General features: G+C 28.5%; 1 protein-coding gene across 3 annotated transcripts; it reads right to left on the bottom strand.

Annotated features, from left to right (window-relative positions):
• Positions 1 to 585: 585 nt before the first annotated feature.
• LOC142322318 (uncharacterized) lies at positions 586 to 17,783 on the bottom strand. 3 transcript variants are annotated; one of them, XM_075361261.1, is made up of 4 exons: positions 17,697 to 17,783; positions 10,207 to 10,648; positions 7,327 to 7,486; positions 586 to 3,853 (listed from the first exon to the last, which is right to left on the bottom strand). In XM_075361261.1, the coding sequence occupies exons 2-4, from the start codon at positions 10,560 to 10,562 to the stop codon at positions 3,593 to 3,595; spliced, it is 777 nt and encodes a 258-aa protein (XP_075217376.1). In that variant the 5' UTR covers positions 10,563 to 10,648; positions 17,697 to 17,783; the 3' UTR covers positions 586 to 3,592. The 3 variants fall into 3 exon arrangements, with proteins under 3 accessions (XP_075217376.1, XP_075217377.1, XP_075217375.1); XM_075361262.1 differs by lacking the exon at positions 17,697 to 17,783 and adding an exon at positions 17,207 to 17,325 and having other exon boundaries at positions 7,327 to 7,483; XM_075361260.1 differs by lacking the exon at positions 17,697 to 17,783 and adding an exon at positions 17,207 to 17,316.
• Positions 17,784 to 18,018: the final 235 nt, after the last annotated feature.

Genomic DNA, 18,018 nt, shown 5'->3' with positions numbered 1-18,018 from the left:
AGTGTTTTTATATAATTTGCTATGGGTGTTATCTATCAAATGGCACACACAAATTAGTTACATTTTTAGAAGATGATAGGAACTTTTATAATGCACATCATTTGGCTATAATAATAAAGATTAAATACCATGCTTCAATGTTATTTGATAAAAGGGCATAAGAAAATTTCAAGATTTTTATCAGAAATTTTAAGAATTTCTAATCAGAATTTTCAAAAAAATTTTATCACTGTCAGATTTGAGGAGTAAATTATTTCAACAAGTTTAACATTTATTAGAAAATAACAGAAAGATTGTCTTTGCAATATTAATAATAATAATAATAATAATAATAATATTAATAATAATAATAATAATAATAATAATAATAATAATAATATACATACATGGTTTTTTTTTTAATCTGCAACAGATCAGCATTTGTAACATTTAGATTGCAGTATTTAAAATAATTACTGATTTATAAGTAATAATCATTACAATGCAATTTTACAATGAAAAGAAGTCTATTAACTATCTAATTCAATAATTACAACTTAACCAAAAACACAAATTAAAAAACAGAATAATAAAATAAATACTTCGATCAAATATAAACAATTACGTGTACAACTAAACAATTGATATGTCATCATTCATTTTAGTACTGATAATGTTAATCTTAACATCTTTAAAAAAACTGTCACAGTAAGTGAGTGAGAAGGGGAGATTTCTGGTTCTATTAAGAAAGAAAGAATAATGAAAGAATGAAAATCAATAGGGTTCTATTTCTATTAGGTTTAGATCATCCTACCAAGTTTTCTCAAAATCAGTTAAAAATTGTGCCCAGTAGAACAAAAAGCTGAAATGTACCCCAAAACCCTGCTTTTTGGCTCTAACTCTGGTTCCTGTGAATCGATTCACTTGAAAATCAATAGGCTTTATTCTCAATAGGTTTACATCATCCCACCAAGTTTAGTTAAAATCAGTTAAAATTTGCATCCGGTAGAGCAGATGAAAAAATCTTATACATACATATAGAATGCAGAATTGTTCAGGAGTTTCCAAAATGTAAAAAAAAAATTGTTCTTCCCTTTCCATAACACCCCCCTTTTAAATCTGACAGCGCAGTAGCAATTTCTACTAATTCTTTGAAAATTGTTAAAAATTGCATATCTAGTTTCAGACATGCACAACCTAATTCATAAGTACAAATAACATTAAATTTTATTATTAATTGCTGAATAACTAAACCTTATAATAGTTATTTTAAATATTAAACTATTTACCACAAATATTAATAAAATAACATTTATTTTCAACAAAAACAAGGTAATCTTATAATTGAACATCATAACAAATAAACAATCTATTGTTAATAATCTTAAATTTAACAACCAATCTAAATAATTACACATTAAAAGAACTGAACTTTCTGTTAACTTAATCAATAATAAAAATATTAATTTTAATTATAAACAGCAAGACAAAATTTATATTGAGTACAAACTAACTCCATTAATCTTAAACATTGAAAATACAAAGGATAAACAGTATTATAAAATTTAGTGATGAAATTCCTCATAGTCTTTGTCATTACATTGTTTTATCATACAGTTAATTAAACTAGCACATTTTTAAACCTAGTCATAACAGATACTTTAACTCATTGAGATGAATTCCCAAATATTTAAAGTGTAAAAATGTTTAAAATTTATAGATGTTCTCTAAGCTACAAAGAATTAAAACCCTTATGTGCAATGTAGTGAAGTCTATAACCCTTATACATACCATCAACTTGATTTGGTGGCTAGCTGGAACGGTATCTTTTCTATATGTACATCTCCTGCCTAACCATTAATGTCTAGTGCACAACATTAAAAGTACTAAAGAAATTTATATAAATCAATATTAAAAACATTTCTCAATGCATTCAAACGATCAATACAAGCAAAGAAGAAAATATTCTTCCAGATTTGTTAACCTAAGTGTTTTGCTACAAACATGTAGTACTTGGAATCCAATACTGTCAATCTAAGAAAAAAACATGGCCTCTCAATGATTTGTAATGAAACTGTATTCTTTTTTATAAATATTAATACTTAGGATCTATAACTTTCTAACTTTCATTTATTAGGTGACAATTAAACCTTTCACGAAACCCTCAGGAAGCAGAATAATCATTTTCGAATTGCCTCCATTTGATTTCAGGTTTAACTCTTACTACTGTTCCAAATGAGTGAATAGTAATTTGAGGACAGTACTAACAAGTGTCTTATACAGATTTAGGATGACATTACGATTCTGGAAATGCTAACCCAGTGTCAAATCAAATTTCTTCTATATCTGGAAGCAGCTATGTCCGTATGTCTTTTAAAAGTAAGTTACAATCAAAATTAACATCTAGACTGGAAACATAATCTGTGTGACTAATTATAATAATCAATGTCACAAACCACGTAAGAATAGTATAACAAAGTTTTTCTTGAATATATGACCATTAAGACTTTTTTATGACTCAATAGCATCTAATTTTCAAGATAAATTGTCTATATCCCTCAGGAATGGTTTCTTATCATCCAAGCAATTGACCACTCATAGGAGCTTATTCATTAGCAATGATAAATATAATAAAATAATTACCCTGCTTGATTCTGTGGTGGAATGATAGTGTCTTTGCTTTTCATCTGAAGGTTTTGGGTTAAAATCCTGGCCAGGCATGGCATTATACATATTCTACAAAAATTTCTATTTCATATTCCAATGTCAAAAGCTTCAAGCTTATTTGGTGAATTAATTATTCATAAAAAAAAAAAAAACAAAGTCAACATTTCAAGTAAAAATGAGATATTTATATTGGATCCAAAATTGAGTGAAGTACTGATGAACTGAATTCAGTAGTATTACATCTAATTCTCACTTGAAAGCTTATATTGGTGAGCTAGAAAAATTCAGAAAAACACTTCTAATATCTGAAGAACAAAGCCCTTAAGGAAAATTATTAGATGGAACAATGCCAAAAGAATTTTTTGTAATTATAATACATTTCATCAGCTTGTCTTTTATTTTCTAACCCAGGAAAGGTGAAAAATATCATGCCACATGATGTGGTTTTTGCAATTTTCCACTATTGTGGATCATCCAGGCATAAAGATGTGTTGATTAGTGTGGGTTTTCTGTGTAATTCAGTAAAAAAAAATATATATTACTTATTAAAAATCCAAATTTCATGCAAAAAAATTGAAAAATTTTTAGTCTATAAATATTAATTAAAATTTTATTGTAAAAAATCGAAATGCATCGGTATTTATTTATGAATAAAATCCCAAATTGAATAAAAATTTTAAATAAAGATTGTAATTAAAATCTAAATTTGAAAATTATGTGGTTGATTTATCACTACACTTGTACATCTCAGAGGAGCTTTTAGCCATAATATGCAAACTGATGCTGCACATAAAATTGTAATTAACAATGAATTGATATACTATGCATGAAAATTATATTTTATATATATGTAAAAATGACATACTTCATATATGTATGATATTTATATTATGGATGGATAATATTAAGACAAGTCTTAAGTCTTAAAATTTATTAACAGTAATTATTATTTCTTAAAACAGAAAATTTTTCTCTCTTTATTGAATATCGATAGTGCATTACAATATGAGATTATTATCCAACAAGCAAGACTAAGCCATGATGTGATAATTGAAACCTGTAATAAAATTCCGGTGTTTATAATTAAAGTTCCACGTCGAAATCTTGTCTCTAAAAATGTTGGATCTGGTTGTATGTAATCTAAGAAATCAAATATTGTTCCACATGTCATTCTATCATATACCATTGCTGCTAAATTTCCATTTGCCTGAAACAAGAAAACAAATACTATATGAAACATATCTAAAAATATTATTCAATAACTTTATATTTTATAATATTCATATTTATAATGTTATAAAAGGCAAGTTTTATGTACTGATATATTCACATATCTAATTATTCTTAAATATAAAGACATGTATATATAAATGTGATAAATATATTTACACATTTATTCACATATAATCTCAAGTTTCATCAGTCAGCTGTAGGCTTATTCATATAAGCCTACAACTGACTGATAAAACTTTTCTTCCAATATTTATAATCGTAGTAGGGGCAGACCAAAAAATCATTTTTTGCTGGTTTAATTGTTTAGTTGCTTGTACCTACAACATTGTTTACTTGCATCAATCACTTTATACTCATCAGCACTTACTTCATGTCTATTTAATAAACAGACAAGAATAAATTAATTTAACTAAGTGTTTTGTATTATTACATTTAATTTAAAAACTTACTGTCATATAATCTGGACCAGACAATAAAAAGATACAGTGACTGTTACCCACATATATATAATTGCTTTACTGAAATTAATCTTTTTAAGATTCAAGTTATTTCGCTGTACTGTTAAATTATATTACTATGAACCACCTGGTACAGAATATTGAGATAAGATTTATCTTATCTTAATTTTATCAAGAAAGTACCTTCATGAAATATTAAGGTAATATGTCTTATCTTACTAGGAAAATTAAGGTAATATATGTCTTATCTTACTAGGTGGTTTTTTTAGTGGAATTTAAATATAATGTAAAGCACAGAGGCATCATATGAATTTAAAAAGATTAATTTCAGTATAATAATTCTGTATTTATGTATTGGTGTGAACTGCAGTGATAGTGAAAAGTAAAACAGTCATACCTAATTAATAAAAAAAAATTAGTAAAAAAGTAAAATAGTAATCCCTAATTTGTCTAAAACCCTCTGAATTTAAAAATCTGGTGAAAAACAGATAAAATCTTTTCTTTAATAATTTTACAATATGGTGAAATTTGTATGAACCACGGAAATTTTTATAAGTGAGTAGAACAGTTCAAAAATGGTCAAACCTCAGTGACTGATGAGCAACATCCTGGCCGGTCACTGAAGTGTCAACTCTTTTGCTTGAAACCCGCATTGACGACATTATTTGTGAAGACTGACGTATTACAATTTAACATTTAGCAAAAACAACTGCAGTAAGTGTTGGCACAGTTCATATAGTCATCAGTAACATGCTGAAGTACAGCAAAACAAGTGCAAGGTGGATGCAAAAGAGTTAGTGTAACAACACAAGGAAACAAGACTCAAAGTGTGTAGACGTTAAAGAATGCTATGAAAGGGAAGATGACCCTTTTCTAAACAAGATTTTAATGTGTGATGAAACTTGGGTTCATCATTTTGAACCAGAGTCCATAAGACAAAGCATGGAATGGAAGCACACCTGTTCAAAAGAAATTCAGAACGCAAGCATCAGTACGAAAAGTCATGTTGACCGACTTTTGGGATGTCCAAGGTGTCTTCTTTTGTGATTATTTGGAAAATCAATGTACAAAGTACAATGTCTACTACTCAGATGTGCTGATGAAAAAGTAAAGCCAGCAATGAGAGAAAAACGTCGCAGATCTCAAAGAAAAGGCATGATATTGCTACACGACACTGTTTGCCCTCACACTGCCCAGCTGACCCAAGAAACCGTTCAAAAAATGGGTTGGGAGATACTAACACATCCTCTCTAAAGTCCAGATTTGGCTCCCTCAAATATTCATTTGTTTGGTCCACTCAAGGAGGCATTATGTGGAAAATAGTTCAGCAACAATGAGGAGGTCAAAGAATTTGTGGGAAAGTGGCTGAAACAGACAAAGACTTCTTTGCATCAGGTACAAAAAAACTAGTTCATCGTGGGACAAGTGTATTATTATTGGTGGGGATTATGTTGAGAAGTAGTAAAAGTCTCATTTTGTAAAAATATAGTTTTTTTTCTATATCAATTTGTCTTTTTAATTATTGAATGTCCCTCATATGTATAAATGTATTTATAAAATTTTGAACTGACAGTGGTTTTTGGAGTCTGGGGGAGGTGAAATGTGAAGATATGTCAAAAGTTCCCAGAAGTTGAATCATTGTACTCATTACAATAGGTAGCTTTTTTATGAAATTTACCTAAAATACAGTCAGCCCCTTGGTATAGGTATTACTAGAATCGGTAGTGAAAATGGTTTAGATATCAGTACAACCCTACTGTTTAGTAATTTTTAAAGGTAAGAGATATACAGTTACCAAACTTATGTTATTTAACATATGTTAGTTAACAAACCACAATTTATGTACTTTATTTTAATTTGTTACAAAAGCAGCCTATTGTGTTAAAATTTTGTTATCTGATCAAGGAAATTTATTTTACAAATTCCACTATGATTAATTGCATTATGGTGTGAATTCCAATGGTGCCAGCCAGTGTATCCCTACTATTTATTGTGAGATAATTACAATTTTTGGAGAAATTAATAAAAAATGTAACTCAGTATCTAATCTGGGTGGAATAATCTGGTATACGTACTAGTAATAAAAAAAAAAAATAGTCTTTTAAAAATTAAAAAAAGTTGATAATGATATTGCTGAACGTCTCATCATTTGAGTCAATTAAGTAGAGATTAAAACTTAATGTGGCTTCAGTGGTAATTTGAATGTTATTTTTACCTTTTTATATTTTCTTGCTCATTTTATAATCTAACAAAGTAAAATATAGCATAATTTTTTTATTAAATTCAAACAAATTTACTTCAATCTGCTAAGTACATTTAATTCAATCTAAGTAAATGAATAATTATGTGTCATAAACCTGGTGCATTAAATACGTTTTCAATTTTACTTAGATCAGTTATTGAGTAAATGACTGTATTTTATGTATCGTACTCTTTTAATTACAGAGAGAAAAATCTACAAATTATATATATATATATAATAATTTTATTAGCATAGATTTGTGTGAATATTATTGATGGTATCATACTTTAGGTATCTGAGGTTTGAAAAATATGGACCTAAAAGTGGCAATTCTAAAAAAATTCTAAAATGGATTTGAAAGCTGGTTTAAGTAGATTATATATATATATATATATATATGCATAAATAAAATATACACAAATCTATAATTTATATAAAAATCAATAATATACTAACAAAGTGGATAATATCTTCTTGATAAAACAAAACAAGTGTGAGTATACACAAATTTTTTGAAAATTTTAACTTTTTAGGATTCCCTGATTTCGAAAAAAATATGATTATTTTAGGAGGATAACATTTGAAACAATTACCATATTTTTCCTTAACAGTGGTCAACAAAAGTAGCCAAGAAAAAAGATAAAAGAGAATAAAAAGTTTCATTATTTTTAATTTTAATATTGTATGTAAATAAGCCTTTTTTTTATTATTTCTTTTAATTTTTCTTATAATAACTAGTGTACTTACAGAAAGGTGTTTTATAACTGCTTTCTTGTATCCTTTACAAGCTGTATAATAACCGTCTGTCATTATGATAGCAATTGAGAAGAACAGTAATACAAATGACAGAGACATCACAAACAAACAAATGTATAGAGGAGACTTACGCTGTGCTTGATCAACCCTGCTAATTAAAAAAGAAATATATACCTTAAAAATTGTTTTAATATAACTCAGTAATGAACTTCTGTTAACAATAAGGTTAAAAAGCATATAACTCGAAATGTAGAAAGTTCATAATTCATTTTTGTTACATTGATCACAGCAATGTCTTACATGTACAGAATTGCCAGTAACTTCTGTTCAGGAGTGTACCATTAAAGTAGAAGACACCATAGAATTAAAGCTGCTAAATTCAATGTTAACCCTTTATATACATCTACAATGGTATGAGATGAATCTACAATTGACTTCAATAATATTTTTGGGTAGCAATACATTAAGTATTCAAAAGGTCTTCATCCCTTTTTTATCTTATAAAGAATGGCTTTAGGATGATTTGTATGATTGGAGCATACTAGTCTGTTTATTGTCACTCCTACAATCATCTCAATATTCTTCAGAACAGTCATAATGTCAACCCCTATCAGCTGGCACTTGAATATGAACATTCTTCTTCTGTTTTAATAATGATGCAAACTCCTGACTCCGTGATGCTAACTCCGGGAAAAATGAATGACCTTTAGTTAAGAAGGTATAGGTAATACTTTTCAAAAGTTTAAGACAATGAACCAAAAAGTATAAAAAATAAACCATTGCATAGTTTTTATTCTGTCTGAGACACCTACCAGAAAATAACACCAAATTTTTTAAATCATTTGAACTATTTGCATTGTAACATTGATGTAACTTTGTTCTAATCGTTATAATGCTTAATTGTGGTTCTGGCCGTGGGAGCAGGGGTTGGTGAGATAGGAGATTTAGTCAATAGGGTGCAGGCATTCATTCACACTTCTAATAACATCTTGCAGAACCTGTTAGTGAGTCTGACACTTCGCCTTTAAATGGGGTTCCTCCGACTCACCAAACAAAAAAAGAAAAACAAAATATTCCCAACAACTTAATGATATGTATATATATTCTTTAGCTTTTGCTTTTTAAATATATCAGTTTGCCTTTTCTTATTTGCACTGTTTTGTTTCAAGGATTTTTTCTTTCTTCATTAATTTGATTAAAAAATTGTTAATCAACCACAACCAAAAGTCAATAATTGTGTAACCAAACAAGATTGAGTAGTAATTTGAATTAGAATCATATGACTAAGCAAACAACCGATTTAAAAATTTGTGACAAACATAACCAATGTCAGTGATAAAGTCGGTTTTTATAGGAAACTATTCTTGACAAAGAACTGTAATATTATTATTTGGTTCCTACTCATATCTGTATACCCAAGATTCAACAATTTTCAGTCTTAAGAAAGCTTGGATAATGATGCACTCCAGCATTTTTGTGTAATGTATAAATGAATCAATTCATGTGAAGGTATCTTTAGCAGAAATTTTATGGCTATTCTGTATGTGCCAAACCATCTGTTAAAGTAGTGCTTGGAATCATCATGAATCCCAATGTTATTTGCAATTTCTTAAACAGTCAGCCAGCAGCTTTCCATTATCAAATAACATATGTAGTTAACGAGGTTTTAATTTCTGCTTGTTGATGGGCTATTCGTATGCTGTGCATTCTGAACTAAAGTTCAGCCAAATGGTTGTTCAACCATTTAGAAAATGTACAACAATTTTTAATTTATACAACTAATACAGCTTTGTTCCTAAAGCCTGGTTAATGTTACAAATTGTTTTGTAAGGTAATTTGGTCACCTTGTCACAGAACGATGAATGAGAGAGAAATTAGGAAGTATGACATATTGATAGACACAAAGGTTGATAGAAGTCAAAGAAAAAAGTAGAGGATTGAATAATATGGAGAGTGAACTGATAGGTTGAATTGTGTTGGAATTAATTGTTAGGCTTCATTTACTTGATTAACATCTTATTTCCAGGTTGAGCTTTTTGCTTAGTTACTGGGTAAGAAACAGAGTTTCTGGATAGGTATATATGCAGAGTACCACTACTAAAATCACACTAATACCATGTATGTTTCCTTTATAAATTACTACATCTTTAGTAAGATTTCAGTGGATGTCAAGCCAAAACTCTTAGAATTCCAAAAAAATAGTAAACCATAACGAATAAGAGAACCTGCACGTAGTTAGTAAGCAAAAGTAATGATCTATCTACAGAGGACTACAACATCTCATAATCTCATTATGCAAGCAGTCCTACTTAAAGAGTTTTTTAAGACTTCCTAAAGAGAGTAAGAGTCTATCTTACCCACAATTTCTCAGAAGATTGGAATATCTTTTTCATGATGGGAGCATTGCATTACTGTTCAGTAATTTTATAGAATTCTTTTCAAATAATGACTGCTTCAAGAGGTTTTTTTTAACAAAGCTTCTTTTCTTTAAAAAAGAAACTGAAGAAAAATTCAACGTAATAAAATGGGTGGATAAATCCTCGCCCATTACCATTATTTGTGGTGTATGGAATTATCAAAATAAACTCTACGTTAGGTATTAAATAAATAATATTAGTGTGCAGATCGAAAACAGATTGCAATACTAAATAAGCTATGCTTTTAAAAATTTTTTTTTGAAAAGTTGTTTGAAACTCCAATACACGTTTGAAAATTGTTGAATGTTTCTGCTACATGTATTAATTATTAAATATGAATGAATTTTACAATATTTTCTGAAGTATTTTACTAACTTAATAATATTTAAACTAAGTAAAATATATAAGATTGATTACTAAGTAAATAATAATAGATTTATTACAAACTACTAACCTTGCTTCTTCAGGTGAGTGAAAAGTAACAGTAGGTCTCCTGTTTCCTCTGTTATGTTGCTTTAAAATACACACTCTATATGCATGATAAGAGCCTATTAACACTCCCCAAATCAGTGAAAATATTGGAGCAAATGTAACAAATCTGCATATTGAAATAACTGCTCCAGAAAACGTATTGTAAGTAGTTGTAGCATATAACAAGCATCCGCAATTAAAGTCTATACAGGTATTTAAAGTGTATTTCCAGTAATTCCATATGATTGCCATCAATATAGAAGAAATTAGTCCACATGAACTTACAATGAAATACAATATTGATAGTCTTTTCTCGATTTCTATTTTATTTTTAGCCATATTTAAAAATGTATTTTGTTACACAATAACTGATCAATTAATAATTTTCTATCATTGGATATCCAGATGTCATGAAATATTTAGGTCTGAAAAAAGTAGTTGTATGAAATTTTAATTTATAATCTATGTGAGAAAAAAAGTAGCATATTTGTTTGCACATTATCCAGGTGTGTAGTACACTAAAGTAAGACAACTATACCTAATTGGTAATCAATATGATGAAATTAATTTTCATCATAAAGTTTTGTGATAAAATTAGTTTTTATTAAATAATGAAATAATTTGTATTTATCTTTCAAAATACCAGAAAATATGTTAATGGAAGATCTTTCTTTTCAGGACATTAATCCAATTCCTACATAATGGTGATGTAGACAGCAAAGTTTTTAATGGTACTGCTTATTTCCAAGTGTTTAGGGGAACTATGATAAAAAAGTATATTTTATTTTATTGTATGTTTATTTAGTGAGTCATTTTGTAAAATTTTGAGTGTATAAATTTTGTATTGTTGATGCAGGTTGAATTTGTGATTTCAATATGTAAAATTTACATTCTCTAGTTAATAATTTTGTATGTGCATTCTGTTTCTATAAGAGGAAATGCAGAGCTTGATTCTCGTATGTGCAGTGCTTGGGTGTCATTATTAATACCTAGATATGAATTTAATACACTTGAGCTATGCAAAATTAAAAAAATCATTGAATCTGACAAAAATGATAGGCTAAATAAATAAATCTAATTTATACTTAAATCAATTATACTCTTTTATAATATTAAACTGATTTCCAGACAACGTAAATAGAAGTGTCAATAACAATATTACAATCATTTTGAATCTCTGAAGATGCTTGCATTGATGATTGAAAAAATGTTATTTAAGTTGATTCAGTTAGTCATTTTAGAAGTATATAATTTTTAAAAATTTCATCATGTACAAAACCATAGACGAACAGAGTTACAGTTCTGAATATATTTCCTGGAAACAGATTTAGGATCTACTTGGTTATCTGTCAAAAAATTAATTATTAAGGTATTCAGTATGTGGATACATGGTTATTTTATACAAAATGATCTGTTAGATAGATGCTTATGCAAAGCACTGTTACACTCCAAAGATTGGCAATTAAATTTTACAAATGATCAGATTTATAGTGGATATTTTTTAACTATGCTATTGGAATACAAAATAATGCGGAACATCGACAATAAAATAATGATTCCGGTATGATTTCCAAATTTATTCATTTTCAGTTCTTCCTGTTTACTTATAAGAAGATGTAGTTAAATATAAATCTACTATAGTAAATAAGTGAGTATATTCTCATTCACTAATGTAAGTGTTTATCTTAGGCTAGAAGGACTAGAATCTTGGCAGAGATATTTTCTTAGGTAATAAGGTAAGGAATGGTCGACCTGAGACTGTACAAGACTACAGTTCATTTACATTAATACCTATCATTCTTATTCATCCTCTGAAGTAATACTTTACGGTGGTTCCAGAGACTAAACAGAAAAAATAAAAAGGTAATAAGCTACAAAGGAAATTTTTTCTGTTATTCTACAGAATCTAGAATGAAGTAAAAAAAAACTCTCAATAATGATAATCTCTCATGCTTGCTGATGTTTGCAAAAATACTTATTCTAATAATACATAAAAACAGGTTTAGGGCTATGTTCTAACCTTTATATATAAAAATGTTAAGTTCGTTTGTGTACGCTTCAAAAACTCAAAATGTTCTGCACCGATTGAGCTCAAATTTTAGCAAGATATATAACCCGCATCAAAGAATGTTTTTATCTATTTTTCGCATAAGTCACATACCCACGACAGCGAGAAAACAGTTTTTTTAACGGTCAGCTGTGTACAGTGACCGCGCCATCTGCCGGAAGCGAGGGGAACACTCGCCATACTAGCTAACGACAACCACATTCACATGTGAAATAATACCTGTTCCCAATTACATTGTTTATTAACAAAAAAAAAAAGTATCCACTTGCATCTGATTCAGATTATTATACAATCTGAATTAAATATTCACTTTAATCGAGTCTAGAATATTCACTTTTGTGTGATCGTGTCGTGATTGAGCTGCGCCTTTCACCAAACTCTGAATTTATTAGAAAACGACCAACAGTGGGATATATGTATTAATGACGCGTGCAACACTGCACATCCAAACCAAATTCGCGCATTATTCGCAATTATATTGACCGCTTGCTTCCCTTCATCTCCAACAGAGTTATGGAAAAGATATCGATCGCATATGGCTGAGGATATTTTGCATAGAGTACGCCTAGAAAATGCCAATATGACCATGGAATTTACAGAAGGCATTTACAACGAAGCATTGATAAATATTGAAGACAAGTGCTTAGCTATTGCAAATAAAGTTCCTAGTCAATTGGGAATACCAGTACCCACCCGAGCTGCGATTGCTTCATTAGATGTGGATTTACGCCGTGAACAGAGTTACAACATTGGTGATTTTCAGTCATATGTCCAATCAAACATTCCCAAATTAACACGTGAACAGAAAGGCATTTATGATCGCATAATGCAAATGATAAATGACGGAGTTGGGGGGACCTTCTTCTTGGATGCGCCAGGAGGAACTGGGAAAACATTCCTCATTAGATTGATTCTAGCAACGGTTTGATCAAAAAATGACAATTATCCTGTTGCGGAATATTAATCAGCCAAAACTCTGCAATGGCACGCGACTTGCAGTTAAGAAATTGATGAATAACGTAGTGGAAGCAACGATTTTAACGGGGCCTTTCAAAGGTGAAGATGTCCTCATTCCTCGAATACCTATAATCCCGACCGATACACCATTTTAATTTAAAAGATTGCAATTCTCAATTCGATTGGCATTTGCAATCACAATTAATAAAGCTCAAGGTCAATCTTTAGAATTGTGTGGTTTAGATTTAGATGCGGATTGCTTCTCACATGGGCAACTGTATGTTGCGTGTTCCCGAGACGGCAAACCAGATAGCCTTTATATCTAAGCAGACAGTGGAAAAACAAAAAAAATATTGTATATCCACAAGTATTGCAAAATTAAACTTCTATGAAACGTATGCTTTGTTTTGTTTCTCATTTCTCATCCATGCAACCACAATGTGCCACAGCGAAGTATGGCGGGTAGAGCTAGTACTTTATAAACCACATATATTACTTCTCAGATGTTGTTCCACCAAGTAACCTCTTTTAAAGCTTAAATATTCAGCTAGTAGGTGATAGTTTATCCTACAATAAAGATCTGAAATATAAGATGGAAATTTTAATTAATGCTTTCTTCTTAAAACAGAAAAAAACTATCTTTCTCTATTTACATTATTTAGCAAAGGTTATAGCTGTTAAAAAATTTCTAGTTGGATTTTTATTTAATGTAGATATCATTATAAATAGAATTTAATATTTTCGCAAAATTAAACTGGCAGTTTGTATATCTATCATATAGTCTTATTCTCATTATATTTTTATTTTATATTATATGTCAATGAAGTATTATTACGCTATGATATAATTAATATTTAACTCAACAGTGATGCACAGTTATTCTTTGAACAATAGAAATTTTGTCAAAGAGTTCTTATGACTCCTGATGCCAATTAAAAACTGAACAAGCTAGTAAGCTGATTAACATGGCAAAATATGATTGAGCTTAAAAAAGATTACAATTTATAAAATAAATATGTGTAATTACGCTTTCAGAAGATCTTCTCATAGATATTGTGTGGTTCCTTCCTCAAATGTGTTATAACTAGAGTTGATAATGGAGTACATCTTTTTTAGCATTATTATTATTAGTAAAGCTTAGTTTACGGTTTGGTAATATGTTGTGTTTTTAATTTTATATATATGTTAAAAATTTAATGATATATTTCACTTAATTTGAAATAAATTTAATGTGGATAAATTTCATATCTTTCAAGACTATTGAGGGTGCTTAGTATACAATTTAAAAACAGTGGTTAATATTTTTATAAGTGTGCCTTTTTTCTATCTGCTAATTTATGAAGGTTGATTGATTTTGCTTGTGTGCATTCTTTGTATCTGCAGATGAATGTTCATCCAGTCTGCTCAATATTGTATTAAGAATGCAATCACTAGATTTTAATTTGTGTATTCCTGGATTACCTGTTTATTAATGTTTGTTTGTTGTATGACCTAGTGATTTTGTTCATGATTTTGAAAGTTACAGTTCCATTTATTCCTTGTTTCTTGGAATGGTTAGCAATTTTATATGATTGTTTTTTAATATATAGACATAATAACTTTATTGTTATTTCATATTCTTCAATCTGTAGGACAATATAATCTGTGAAATATTCCAGTTGTGATTTACAATCCAGGACATCTGTATGAATCTTGATTGATTTCTGTCCTACACAATGTAATAGTTGTTTGTAATTGTGGGAGAGTATCTATTATTGTTTACTGGACATTTATTGTGTTTAGTTTTTCATTGTAGCTATGTTAAAGGTAGTATATGTGATTCTGAATAAAAATTACTCAGTTATTCTATTTTTGTTTTCTTGAAAGAGAGTAAAAATTTGTATTATTTAAAAAAAACAATTATCTGATAAATCTTTCTTCCAGTGTGTAAATTACATACTTTCTAAAGCCTACAAAATTTAAATAAATTGTAAATAAAGCATACTATCAATGGATAGAAATTATTAGTTACATGCATTAGTTACATGCACAACCAATCTGACATATAATGAATGTAAGTATTACAACCTGAGGTATGTACTTACATAATTACTATAATGAGGAAGACAAGATGAATGTATGATGGTAATAAGAAAAATAGCACATCTTTGCTGAAAATTGAATTTGAGATCAACTAATTTAGAAGCTGATCACTAGATCAATTGGCAGGTGAATAATGATTACAATATCATATTCATCAAGAGAAGAGGGCAAATATAAGTAAATGAAATGGTTCTGATTCATTAATGTATGCTAATTTATTTATTAAATTAGCATAACATGCTCTAATTTTTCTTTGACAGAATGCCAATAAACTATTTTGTTTATAAAATAAGATTTTGATTGATGAATATTCCTATTTATATTAATTCATAGTTTTATTTTTCTAAACAAACATTATAATATTAGACAATTGCAGGCTGAGTTTAAAAACATAGGTTAATGTTTATAAATTGTTTAAACCTTTTTCTTCTTTAAGTGGATTACTCTTTGGCAAGAAAAGCATTAAAATAAAATTTTTAGATAAAACAAGATGTTTGGAAGCAGTAATAATTTATGATTATGAAAGTTATGATTAGATGGATTGATGACTCTTATCATTTTATTAAATAGTAATCTTTACCTGTATTTTAACCTTTCTTGGTCTTTATTAATTGCTTCTTTGTAACATGTAGCAATCTTGTAACTAAATTCAATTTATGTAAAAATAATGTACAATGTTAATTTTTATTCTCAATTGCATTGTTTAATTTTTATAACATAATAATCAATGAACTGGTAAAAATATTAGTCAAACAAGATATATTTCTGTATAATTTTTTTAATGCTTTGAAAAATTGACTATAAAAGTAGTTAAATTGGAGATAAAGCAGTTAAGTTTGTAGTTAAATTAGTTTCATCCTTGGAATGGATGATAACTTCATCCATTTTTAGGGAAAGTGCAACTCATGATGTTAGCTTAATTTTTTTTATTTTGTTGGAGTCAGTATATTAAATGTTGAATATGTACTGTTGGTTTTAGTTCTTACATCTTTTTTTTTCCAGAAAACTATTTATTGAGATGTTCCAGATGTTAATCTGGTATAAAAAGAGGAAGAGAGAAATTCAAAATGTTAACATACGTCAGAGAAAGAAAAATTGTAAATGAAAAAAATTTAGGATTGAGATATGTAAGGCATTCTGCTGAAACAAGTTTCTAGACAAACTTACGAAGGTATGGTAGCTAAGAAGGAAGTTAATTAATAATAATAAAAAATTTTCTATTTTGATGGTTATCAGAGTACTGTCATAACAAAAGTTAACATGGTAATGTATGATAAATAAAAAGAAAATTCATCAAATTACTCTCCTACTGCAATTTAAATTTTGTAATGTTTTGTTTTACTGCTTAAATTATATTTAATAATCTAATTAATTACATCATGATTTGAATTCAGTTTTAATAATGATAAATTCTTTTTTTTACTGTGTGTACATTGTAATCGTTCAACTAGTGAATAATAAGCAACTCCTCCTGCCTCAATTTGATGAGGGTGACATGCATGACATGTAAATGAAGTGTAGTCTTGTACAGACTCAAGCCGAACATTCCTGAGATGCATGGTTAATTAAACCCCAACCATCAAAGTACACGGTATCCGTTGTATAGTATTCAAATCGATATAAAAGCAAGCAGCTTTTACTAGGATTAATTTGAAAACCTTTCAGTTCAAAAATCAGCAGTTAGAAAAGTGATTTGCGATGAAAAGTTTATCACTAGACCAGCCCAGTAGACTATAATTTGATAATTTAAAAAAAAAAACAAAAAAATCATTAACAGCGGGGTAATAATGATAATTTAAAAATAAAAATGTAAAAATTCATTACCTTAATGTAACAACATTCTTTTTTACATGACTTAACATAAATATTTACTTACCAATAATATTATTTATGAAATTCCATTAGTGAAATTAACCCCTACACAAATAATAAATAAGCTCTTTAATTGTATATATAAAAAAAAAAAACAAACAATTTTTAACACTTTTTGATGTAGGATGAATATTACTTATTTAAATATTAAAATACAAATGAAGTTGCTTAAAACATTGTTCATAGTCTACAATAAAAAAAAAAAAAAAACACTATTTAACAAATTAGCTACTACAACTGAAACTGAAATAACTATCAAGATGTTCTATATGTATGAAAATGTATTCCTTCTTAGAACATTCTCTATTTGAGTTCAATTGAGGTTAAAAACTAAATGATTAAAGTGAAGCTGATCTACACTGAGAGATATGATAATTGTAATACGTGTTTCATTGTTACTAAACAGTTTACGGTTATAGATAAGCTTATCATAGTAGGTGTTTAGAATGTTCTATTATCAATTGTTTATGTATATATATATATATAAAACATACCTTATATAAATTTGTCCGTGGAACAGCAGTACTTTGTACATTTTATGTCTGCCTCACCCTTAGCACACATTTATACATGTATGTATGCATGGTTATGTACACATTACTCACAAAGATAATTACAATAAATTGCTTTCTATTACAATATTATAAAGCTAGAACCTTTGAAGAACTGTAAATATGATATTTCATTTCTCTCTCTATATTTTTTTTTTTTTGCTTCATGATATCACTACATAAGCTTGAAGCTTGTGTGTGGGTTATGGAAAATGGAATTTTGTAGCATATGAAAAATGCCATGCCTGACTAGGATTTGAACCTG

The sequence above is a fragment of the Lycorma delicatula genome, chromosome 3 (assembly GCF_047948215.1).
Source record: "Lycorma delicatula isolate Av1 chromosome 3, ASM4794821v1, whole genome shotgun sequence".
Classification (NCBI taxonomy): domain Eukaryota; kingdom Metazoa; phylum Arthropoda; class Insecta; order Hemiptera; family Fulgoridae; genus Lycorma; species Lycorma delicatula.
Note: the sequence above shows the minus strand (reverse complement) of the source record. Positions and strands in the feature narration are given on the sequence as shown.